Genomic DNA, 12,266 nt, shown 5'->3' with positions numbered 1-12,266 from the left:
ATTGTATTAAGCTATCTCACAGAGACCAGACGTTCAAGTTCGGTCAGAAACTTGTGTAGAGTTAAGTGGAAACGTTGCCGTTACGTAGCGCTAGCATCTCCTGATTTCCTCTATAAATTTATCACTTTCGACCAATTTGGCGCTAGTATTGATAAATTATCTGCTGAAAATTGCCACTTGGCGCTACCAGCACTTAGTGTCTAGTGTAAGTTTTGCAACGCCAGCGCCATCATGTTGTCAAAGAGGGTTTTTAAGTGGGGACGTCGCCGTTAGTGGCGCTTAAGTCGAATAGGAATCTTTACACAAGTTTTTAGACAACTTTTGGAGCCTCAACGTCTGTTCTCTGTGGCTATCTTATATCAAGCTCTTTTCCATAATTGCAACATGTGAATAATGCAGAACAAGTTTAAAATTGTTCTAGAGCCAAATTGGTTTTGAAGCAACGAACTACAAACGAACAGCTCAGCCGCTCTGAACCCTATGTAAATTATGCTTTCCCAATATGGTACATTCTCTCACTGACTATAAACCTGTCATTTCTAGCCTATCTGAACTATTTAATAAATGGAAACCATAACATGGGTTACGCTCCTCCTAAGCGGGCCCTCCGCATCCTATCTCTGTCTTATCTCAAATGCCAATGGTTTGAATGTATCAATATATACATTGGAAATGGCGTTCAAGCAAATAAACCCACACCCCACTCACTTGGCCAGGCTTCAGAATCGTCCAGTGGGCAGTGCGCTCTACACTCCAAGTTCCCTTTCTTTCAAATTTACCCCAAATTTTATATTTTACCCCTTTGAGTGTTGATTAATCACAATGAAACATTGTGACAGAGCACGGACTTGAGGTTACTAGAGTATTAAATAATCTAGGTCCTATTTAGGATTATATCTGAAAAAAATCCAAATTTGGCCAACGCCCACCAACGGCAATATGCACGTTATGAACTCTCAAAAAGTTAAATAGCTCGTCTTCCTTATCTTTAAGAGATCGAGCATTCCAATTCAAAATATTTAATGACTGATTTTCAAAGTCATGACAATATTGTTCGCAAATGTTGCTCCAATTTGAATAGCATCAAACATGGAGTTAGTTTTTAGCATATCAGTAATCATCTCACGCACCTGGTCCATCGACATCTCGTCCCAGATCTTGGAAATGAGCTTATTCAATTCGTCCATAGCGCTCACTTGATGTTCGCTCTGCTTAGCCTGCATGTACGACTATACATAAAGTTGGACGCCTTTTCCAGTTCCAGTTCACAGCTGCAGACTCCATTATAGCGAGAACTTGAAACTGGCTATCGTCATCAAAATCATCATCCTTACTATTTTCGGAAAGCCGTGAAAAGGAATCTGCTATATTGTTGCAACCTTTACGATACTTTACATCGAAAGTAAAGCCTTGCAGCCGTAAACCCATCTTTCGATTCTTGCGCATGGTCGTGATGTAGGCGCAAAGATGGTTTCGAGCGGTTTGTGGTCCGTCTCTAGTTCGAAGTTCCTGCCAAGCAAGTATGTTGAAAATCCGCCCAGACTAGTGCCAGTGCCTCCTTCTCCGTCTGACAGTATCTGCACTCTGTCGGACTTAAACTTTTACTCGCATAGCAGATTATGCGCCGATCTTTATCATGATGAATGTTTCCAAATTGGACTAACACTGCTCCAAGGCCAACCGGAGATGCGTCTGCTATTACTCGTGTTCGTAGGGAGTTGTCAAAATATTGTAGTGTCGTAGCTTTTGATACCATGTCCTTAAGTTTTCCTTTATGTGTTAGCAACGCATACGGTTGCTAAGTCAGGAAGGAATTTTCCAACGTACGTCACCAAACCTAAAAAACTCCTTAGCACTTCAGCAGATCTCGGAGCTCGGAATGAATCGATTGCTGTCGTCTTTTCTTCTGCTGGTCGAATCCCTTTGGCTGATATATTGTGTCCTAGAATAACATTGAGTCAAATTATGACTTGCAAATAAGTTCTACGAATTAACCAACTAACCGAGGAAAACAACTTCTTTCACTTTGAACCTGGAATATAGCAATGATATGTTCGAGTCTCAGGAATTGGTTTCAATTTCTTAAAAATCGGATCAAATTCCTTGTCACTTACTTACTTAAGGGTCCTGTGCACCACCAGCGGTGCAAAGGGCCAACGTGAAAGACTTCCATCCTGGGTGGCTGCTCGCTTTTGCCTTGACCTGGGCCCACGTCAGATTCCTATCGACTTGCTTAATTTCATTATTGAGGCTCCGCCGCCATGAGCCCCTGGGTCTACCTCTGCTGCGATGTCCTGCCGGATTCCAATCCAGCGCTTGCTTGCAGATTTCGTTTCCGTTCCGTCGAAGTGTGTGGCCGACCCACCTCCACTTTCGCTCACGAATTTCTGTTGCTATTGGCTTCTGATGACATCGACGATGGAGCTCGGCATTTGAGATCCAGTTGTGAGGCCACCAGGCACGAATTATATACCGCAGGCATCGGTTGATGAAGACCTGCAGCTTTTGAGTGTTCTCCGCTGATACACACCACGTCTCGCTGGCGTATAACAACACAGATTTCACGTTCGAGTTGAAAATTCGGATTTTGGTGCGTTGACTTATCTGGTTGGATCTCCATACGTTTCGTAAACTCGCAAAGGCAGCCCTAGCCTTCTTGATTCGTGCACCTATGTCGCTCTTGGTCCCGCCGACCTTCTCCACTGCTTGGCCCGCTACCGTAAAGTTGGAAGGGTTGCCCGTGTTGATATCCAACGATTTGGTCTTGTTGACGTTGATGGTGAGACCCGCCGCAGAGGAGCGTTCGACTAGGTCATTGAGCTTACTCTGCATATCAGAGCGCCGTTGTGCTAGTAGAGCAACATCATCAGCCAAATCGAAGTCGTTGAGATGCTCCATGGTGATAGACTGCCAAAGCAGCCCACGGTTCGGTACACGGTCAATTGCACCTACCATGATCTCGTCGATTACGATGAGAAACAGTAGCGGTGCTAGTATACCTCCTTGTCTCACACCAGCGACTACCCGGATAGGGTCGGACAAGGCTCCGTTATGCAGAACTCTGCACGTGAAAGCCTCATACTGCGCTTCGATGAGGTTGACGATTTTATCCGGGACTCCCTTGCGTCTCAGGGCGCCCCACAGATTCTCGTGATTGAGACGGTCGAAAGCTTTTTCGTAGTCAATGAATACCAAATAAAGGGACTCTTGGAATTCATTGACCTGCTCAAGGATGATGCGGAGCGTGACAATATGGTCCACACAAGATCTTCCGGCACGGAATCCTGCCTGCTGCCGTCGGAGAGTCGCGTCGATCTTCTCCTGTATCCGATTCAGGATAACTTTGCACAGAACTTTGAGAACAATACACAGTAACATGATGCCTCGCCAATTGTCGCACACAGTCAGATTCCCCTTCTTTGGGACCTTCACTAAGATGCCCTGCATCCAATCGGCCGGAAAAGTCGCGGTGTCCCAGATATTACAGAATAGTTGATGCAACATTTGTGCGGATAGCATGGGGTCAGCTTTGAGCATCTCTACTGATATGCGATCGACCCCTGGAGCCTTGTTGGATTTCATGCTACGGTTAGCTGCTTCAATCTCCTGCAGTGATGAGGCCTCGGAATTGACGCGAGTGATGCGCCGCACCCTAGGCGGATCATGCCGAGATGTTAATGGCTGGTTGGCCGTCGAAACTTGAAGATGTTTTTCGAAGTGCTCAAACCAGCGTTTCAGTTGGTCAGTGGGGTCGGTAAGCAATTGTCCAGTCGTGTCCTTCACTGGCATCCTCGGGTTCATCCTTGCTCCACTCAGGCGTCGTGAGATATCGTAGAGGAGGCGTATATCGCCAGTGTTTGCGGCTTTCTCCCCCTTCGTCAGCCAGGGAGTTCACCCAGGCTCGCTTGTCCCGTCTGCAAGAGCGCTTGACTTCCTTCTCTAGAGCCGAGTACCGTTGACGGGCTTCGTTCTTGGCTCCTCTGGTTCTCGCCCGCTCTATCGCGGCTTTTGCTTCTCTACGCTCCTCAATCTTCCGCCAGGTTTCATCTGTGATCCACTCTTTCCTCTGGGTGCGCAGCTCACCCAATTTGTTCTCGCTTGTTTCTATAAAGGCATTCTTGATGGCCGTCCATTGTTCTTCTACGCTGCCACCTTCTGGAACGTCCGCAGCTCGAGTCTCAAGTTCTTCAACAAAAGACCTTTTTACCGCTGTATCTTCAAGTCGGCGTGTGTTGAACCGCCGCCCGAGTCTCTCCTCCCGTCGCTGGATCCGCGCCATGCGTAGGCGGATTTCACCGATTAGAAGGTGATGGTCAGACGCGATGTCGGCGCTGCGTTTATTCTGAACACCAAGAAGGCTCCGTCTCCATTTTCGGCAGATGCAGATGTGGTCGATCTGATTTTCGGTATGTCCATCACGGGAAACCCACGTGACTTTTTGCACTGGCCGATGGGGGAAGAGCGAGCCCCCGGTCACCATGTCGTTATTGCCACAAAATTCTGCAAACAGCTCACCGTTCTCGCTCATTTCGCCGAGACCATGGCGTCCCATGACACGCTCATAGTCCGTGTTGTTTGAGCCGATCTTCGTATTGAAGTCGCCAGTGTAGATCTTGATGTCACCCTTTGGAACCTTATCCACGACGGCATTCAGTTGACTGTAAAAATTCTCCTTGTCCTGTAGCTCGGCAGCATCGGTTGGCGCATAACATTGGATTATGGTAAGGTTACGAACCCGTGTTCTAAATCTAGGAACGATTATCCTCTCATTAACAGGCTCCCACTTGATGAGCGCAGCACTTGCCTGGACGCTAAGTAGGAGACCAACTCCACGATGGCGGGGAGCGTTTTCACCTCGAATACCAGAGTATAGTAGTACCTGTCCCGACGGCAGTATGTGTTCTCCAAAGTTTGGCCAACGAACTTCACTCAGTCCCAGGCTAGCTTCATGCGTCGCGCCTCGTTGGCGAGTTGTGCCAGTTTACCCTGCTGGGCTAACGTCAATACATTCCATGATCCAATTCGTGTCCGTTGTTTTGCGCTAAAAGTCGTTGCCGTTATATTAGTTCGATGTCTTTCTCTGTTGGTTTCTGTAACAATTGTAAAGGTTTCAGAGACAGTAGGTGGTTGGCCTAAGGTCTCCTATCCTCCGTGATGGGGCTGCCATCTTAGGTGTAGCTTCCGGGGAAGAGCATTTCTTATTCAGCCGCTGGATGCCAGTCAGACGCTGTTTGAACCGCACCTCCATGGTGAACAGACGCTCGGGTTGGCGAAGCATTTCCTCTATCACCGTGCTATGGTTACCGCGCCAGTGTTCGTGTCGCACCTCCTCACTCTGCTATTGTCGGATTGACAACATTGCCCAGGCTACGCCAACCAGCTGTGTCCATGTTTCAGCTAGCAGTCTTTTGTGATCATATGACTCGTGGAGGCGTGAGGTAGGAACTTGTGAGGACCGGAGCTAGGTATATCGCTCCTTCCAGATTGTCACTCACCATTTTGTAGCCCCACAGAAGCGTGTAACTGCGTAGAACTATTTAAGGAGCATTGATGTAGATTTGGCTCACAAGAGAGTTGAAATCCAAACACGAAGAGTCGCTGAAGTAGTTTCCTCCTTGATGCCAACGTATCCAGGTCAATCAGCCTGCACCGTTCTTCGTAACGCGGCAAATTTACCGAATCGTTCCAGGGCAGAACACGTAAAGCGTATCTTACGAAGTTTCGCTGAATGGCTTCGATTCTGTTAGCTTGAATAGCGTGAAAGGGTGCCCACACAACAACAGCATACTCTAGAAGACTGCGGACGAGAGCACAGTATAGTGATTTCAGCGCGTAGATGTCCTGGAATGCGTTTGTGTTTCGTTTCAAGAAACCTAATGTGGCGAATGCTTTAGCAGTTATCATGGAGATGTGCTCATTGAATCTGACTTTAGAGTCGATGATAACACCCAAATCCTTAACTGAAGAAACGAAGAGCAAACTACTGAGTCCTATCCTATAGTCATGTCGTAAGGGCTCGCGTGAACGGCTAAAAGATATTGCGCAGCATTTTGTGACATTAACCTGCATACCGTTCAATGTACACCAGCGCAAAAGGGAATCAATATCCTTCTGGAGTGCGCAACAGTCAAGTCTTGACTTAATTGTACGAAAGATCTTTAAGTCATCGGCGAACATAAGTTTCGAAGAACACAGTCGACTACACAGATCGTTCACGAACAGGATGAAAATTAAAGGCCCCAAATGGCTACCTTGGGGAACACCAGAGGGTATCGCGAAACTAGGCGAATTTACACCGTTAATGCTCACATAGCCTGAGCGGTCAGTTAAGTAAGACTGTAGCCACTTCGTGGCCCAATTAGGTAATCCCATACACCTCATTTTGTCCACTGCAAACACATGTGGAACCCTATCAAACGCCTTACTGAAGTCCACGTAGATCGCATCAACTTGTCGTCGTTTTTCAATGGAGTTGATCAGCGAGTTGACAAACACCATTAAGTTGGTTGTTGTAGAGCGTTTCCTCACGAAGCCGTGCTGATGTTCGGTAATTATTAGCCTAACCGCTTGATATACGACCTCATATACGATCTTCACCAGAGCTTTTGGGAGGCAGCTTAAAATCGAAATTCCGCGATAATTTTCAACGTTGTGGATGTTTCCAGCTTTGTGAATAGGTGTGATGGACGCAACCTTCCACATTGTGGGGAAAACACCACTAACTAGCGAACGATTGAAGATAATCGACACAGGTGAAGCGAGAGATGCAGAAAATTTCTTAATGAACGATGGCGGCAAACAGTCTGGACCAGGGCCTTTAGAAGGATCTACAGATGAAAGAACTTTCATCACCTCTTCAACAGATACATCCAACTGCGGCAAATGCAAGTTGTAATGAGCTATGCTGCTCATTCAGTCACGACGATCATCCGGAGAATGAGCGGGAGGGGTAGTTGAAAAAACATCCTTGAATAATTTTGCGAAGAGATCAGAAGCTTCTTCCGCGGAGTCAGCATGAGCTTCTTTATAGGACACATCGAGTGGTATACCGCCATTCCGCCTAAGTTTCTTCACGTAGGTCCAAAAAGACGATGGATCCCGCTTTGCCTCCGACTCAATGCGCAATACATATTCATGGAAATATCGTACATGATCGTACTGCAGAAGTCTTCATTGTTTTCATTGTGCTTTACATCATCAGCAGCGAGAGTAACGTTTTGCCTGTGAGTAGCAACCATTACTGGTGATTGTTGTTTGCCATGGCTCTACCTCTCACTGCTTGACAAAACGTTCTGTCAGCGATAGTCGGTTGATGCGTAGACGAGTGTCACGTGAGTGTCATGATATTTTGCATCACTGTTTTTCAGTATCAGTATTGTTACTTTTTATGCTTTGTTGATAGTGACAAGACTCGGCTTTGTCCACCGAGGATGATCTTGAAACAAGGATAAAAGTTAGTTAGTCTTCATCTATGCACAGCAAAAAAATAATTTTGATATCACGTCAAAGTGGATGCACTACAATCATGTCGAAAATATGGTGTAATATTACTTGCTAAAAAGGACAAAATTATCATTAATACAATGCATGAACTGACATTACGCTGCTTTTACTGCATTTGTTTATTTATGTGGTCATAAAAATTACATGAAATTTTCGACATGATTGTAGTGCATCCACTTTGATGTGATATCAAAATTATTTTTTTGCTGTGTGTGGTTCCTAGTCTTCTATTCGTTGTTCTCTAGTTTGAAGTGTTTTGGAGGCGAACCAGCCTAAGGCTGAAAGCCTCCTAAATAAAGCTAAATAATAATAATAATAGTTTGAAGTGGTTAAGACTAGGGTTCTGATGCATGGTCATTATCGGTGTCATTCCTTAATTTTGTTGCCAAAGAATCCAAGTTTGACTGACAAAGGGGCGCGCCTTTGGAAGGTATTCCAACACTCCGAAGGGTATAAATAGCGGGACCTTTCAATTAGAGTCGGATCCCTGCGATAAATGCAAGAATAACAACTGTAAAAAAATCGAATACTTCATCATTTCTCAATAGTGATGGAGTAATACGACATGCACTAAACTAAGGACACGGGATATACTACAATAGATCAAATTACTGGTCGCAGTGTTATGTCGATACTTAGAAATTGGGTGAACAGAAAGCATATCTGGTCACCGCTCTGCCCGAAGAAGTGTGGTAACGTGAAGGAAACATCGGGGCAATTGGTCATCGACTGTCCAACATTTAAGTTAGTGGTCATCAATACGGAGTTGATGTACAAGACGTGCATGGCACGTGGAATGGCAGCAACAGGACAGTAACACACATATTGTCAGTGGTGGGGGTACACAGGCAAGGCGAGTATGAAGGTTTTGGTGGGTAAAACATCCACTTACAGAGCCTCATGGTTCTTCGGTCTTTTGGAAGATCCTTCTTAATTCAATTCTCCCTCCCCTCCCCCTCCCACACACACATTCGATAAAATTCGAAAAGAGTAAGCAATTCATTTCAAATTCGAAAATAAATAAAACACCCACAGGCACACAAAAAAAACATGCTTACAATTCACATCCTTAGATAACATGCATGCATGGGTGGAAAAGAAACAAAACAAATATTAAGATTATTAAAAAGTCCTCGCAGTGCGGGTATCCTAAAAGAATGATAATGGGATTGTTTTTCGGTCCGTGCGCTTCTTTGTCTAAGATGAATGCAGGATCACACTTTCCACAGTCGACCGATTCTTTGTAGAGCTCTGCTGCCTTTCTCGTATGTGTGTAGCATCGGTAGCATCGCAAAGCAGGAGCCTTTTTCCTCCAGGAAACGATGACAAAACGTACCTACCTACAGATATATATAGCATCAATGTAGTAGGAAGCATTATGACACACGCACAATAGGACACACAACACACAGCCAGAAAGCACGCATGTTGCTGCTGTCTCCAAAGTGAGGATTCCATTTATTTTGATCCTACGTAAGACGAGACTGTCTGATGGCAGGATAATGATAGGTTCAATTAGGCCTTCACAAGTACCTTTATCTGAGGGGTCGCATCTTCCGATATGCTTTTCTTCTCATCCTTTCTGTTTTGCTTTTCTCCTGAAATCGTTCGGTTGCGTTCCGATTCATTAGATTTTGTTTTATGTTGTAGGTTTTTTTTTTCGTTCAGATTTCATCACATTTAAGATTTGTGTGTGAATTGAGAAACGACTCACATTGGGAAGCGGAGTAAAAATCAAAGACCGTTGTTGGTGATTCGGTAGCACCCAAAGGCGTTTCTGTTTTGGTTTCGGCAAACAAAGGTTAATGTATGCTTAACGTTTTTCGGATTAGTATTGAATTACAGGCTTCTCCGAGTTAAATGCCGATTGTAATGCTTCTATCGAAATTAGCTGCTTCTGAAAAAAAAAAACAACAATTGGATTATGTCATTTCGGCAAAATCATGGGATGACAAGCGCAATTTTTGTAATTGCAGGTTGTTTGACATACTTAATTAGTAGACAACTAAATAGGTAATAAAAGCTTTCTGACATGAAATGGAAGCCCTGTTTTCATAAAAACAAACTATCTCATAGAAAGTCCATAGGCTCGATGAAGCAGTTCTTCCACATAAGAAATTCAATTACGGCTGTCTATATTCCATCCATCAATACAAATAAAAAAAATTGTCGTCCGTGGACATTCGGCAACAGCCTCCCTGAACTGTTCCCGTGGTATATGAACAGTTCCAGATTAGATTCTGTTGATTCAGTTCAGTTTAGTTTGCAATGGCAATTAAAATACTTAGACTACAACAAGTGTTTAATAATTAAATTATTGGTGATCAAATTGAATGTCTATTTACCAAACGTGTAGGCCTCGGGGTTTCTGTGCGTAGTTCTTAAGAAGGGTTGGGTTTAACAACAGATTTTTTTTGTTAAGACGCAGTATTAAAATCCAATAACAAATATACTTATCAATCTTTACTCTTTTCGCATACTTTCAGGTGGAAATTCGTCCAATAACAGCAGCTACAACAACAGCAGCAACTACAACTCGTCTGTCGGTAGCAACAGCAGTCTAAACTTATCGGGCAGCAACTACAGCAATTCAAATGCCAACTCGAATTCGAACCGTGGTGGTGGTGGCGGTGGCGGCGGCGGCGGTGGTGGCGGAGGTAGCGGAAGCGGTGGCAATAGTGGCAATTTGAGCGCCTTCGAGCAGCTTAGCAGCCGTATCAATCAATACCAACAGCAGGTGATGAGTGAAATTTCACGAAATGCAAACAGTTCAAATACGGTGTTGCCGAATCCGTTCGCCAATCAGATCCCCTACGACTACAACAACAGCTCACGGCAAAATAGCGGTGGGTATCAGAACCGTGGAGGCGGCTTCCAGCAGCGTGGAAGAAACACTGGTAATTTTGGCGGCAATCAGTTCCAGCAGCGAAACCAAGGAGGTCAGCGGTTTAATAACAACTTCAACAACGGAGGCGGTGGCGGTGGTGGTGGCGGTGGGGGTGGAGCTGGCGGTGGAAATCGCTTCGGCCAGAACAACAATGCCGGTGGCAATCGGTTTAACAATAACCGAAGAAATTACTAAGGCTTGACTTTGCAGAAGGTAGATGAATTCGTAGCACTTATTTGTAGCTATTGATGATCATATTTAAGATAACATTTCCATTTAATACGATAACAATTCAATATCTGCCCAGCTAAATAGCACCAGAGTGTTTATTTGGCATTGTGTGACTCTAATAAATAAAAAAAACAGCTATACTAGTGTTTAAGAATTAGTATGGCATTTTTCAAAGAAACTAATTTCATTACAAAATTGTACCCACGTGCTCTGTGAACTTGTATGTGTAAGGAACTAGTTTTCCTACCAGGTGATCTAATGAAATTGAATTTAAGTGAAAATTGGTAAACTATATTACTTAATTGAGTTTTAGAACAAGAATGAAAATTTGTTGTAGACAATTATTGATTGCAGCGGAAGAAGTACACAAGAAGCTCATAAAAAAAGATTACAACTTGAATAAGTTAGATTTTCCTTTACTAAAGCAATCCAAAAATTCTATTCCGATAGATGTTTGTAACTCTCCCGCCTCTTTCTGTATCATGCTGCACGGCTGCTTGCTTTTGTTTTCCCAAGTCAGATTGCTACTGATTTTCTTGTTGCTAGGTCTGCCTCTGCCGGTATAGTTTATATCGGTTCCTGACGACATCAACGAAGGAGCTCATCATTCGAGATCCAGTTGTGAGGCCACCAGGTATGAATTATATATCGCAGGCATCGGTTGATGAAGACCTGCAGGTTTTGAGGGTTCTCCGCTGATACACACCACGTTTCGCTGGCGTATAACAACGTAAATTTCACGTTTGAATTGTTAATTCAATTTTTGGTGCTTAAGGTTAACTACTCCATTTCCGGAATTTTTCTACGAATCTGCAAAAAAAACACTTAATCAATTTGCAATAGGTCACTATTGAAAATTACACAAATGTCCAACTGTTGGAATGGTGATCAAAATTATCACTGATTGCCTGCAAAAAGCGCTTTGCCTAACACCGATTTCAAAATCGATTTTCATCCAATATCGCCGAACGGTGCTTATGAACCGCCCAACTCCGTTGCGCATCCATGTTTCACTCCCGTGGTGAAGCGCCCAACGTAGAGCAACAACTCGCGTGGTCTTTCTTTCTCCGTAAAATGAAAGACAGTGCAATTCCATTTCTACTGTATGGAAAAAGCTCTTTGATGAATCAGTTATCCTGAGGTTGGAACTGTGCTCGTCCGCACCTAGCAAACCTCGGATAATAAACTCATCCGAACAACTGCCCCGATTCTTTATTCTTCGAAACCTTTTATACATGAATTTGTTACTTAAACTCTACACAATAGTTTTTCTCCAGTATGTACATATAAAGCGAGACAGATAGTTTTTCTCTTGGAAAGTCGGTGTCTGTTTTTTTTTAACAAGAATTAATGCTCCTCGCGGTAGGAACGGCTATGTAGGATGCTTACTCATCAATGTTTACTTTGACCTTTCGCGAAGCACCTACACACAAAAAATAATCGTTGATAAAATTAAAAAAACCATTGGTAAAATTAAAAGTTTGCGTTGGTTCTTTTTGGTAGAAACCGGTTAGCTTTCAAAACGAAAGTCAACCAATTGTCTAATTAAAAGTTTTCCGTTCACTACTTTTAAAAGCTAAAACTTTTAAAATTAATTGTACTACTGTCAAATGAAAAGCACGGCGTATTGAAATTAAAAGTGGAT

The 12,266-nt window shown here is 43.9% G+C and overlaps 1 protein-coding gene across 1 annotated transcript in view; it reads left to right on the top strand.

The window, feature by feature from the left end:
* Rat1 (5'-3' exoribonuclease 2 Rat1) overlaps positions 1 to 11,024 on the top strand; it is a 41,879-nt gene extending 30,855 nt beyond the window's left edge. The window contains exon 4 of the mRNA XM_065221722.1: positions 9,990 to 11,024. Within this exon, the coding sequence (XP_065077794.1) occupies positions 9,990 to 10,585 (596 nt within the window). The 3' untranslated portion in view covers positions 10,586 to 11,024. The remainder of the gene's footprint in view (positions 1 to 9,989) is intronic.
* The last annotated feature ends 1,242 nt before the right edge of the window (positions 11,025 to 12,266 follow it).

The sequence above is a fragment of the Ochlerotatus camptorhynchus genome, unplaced genomic scaffold (genome assembly GCF_037179485.1).
Source record: "Ochlerotatus camptorhynchus isolate MF236.1 unplaced genomic scaffold, CSIRO-AGI_Acam_v1.1 ptg000147l, whole genome shotgun sequence".
Classification (NCBI taxonomy): domain Eukaryota; kingdom Metazoa; phylum Arthropoda; class Insecta; order Diptera; family Culicidae; genus Ochlerotatus; species Ochlerotatus camptorhynchus.
The sequence above is the reverse complement of the archived record's forward strand: the minus strand, read 5'-3'. Positions and strand labels throughout refer to the sequence as shown.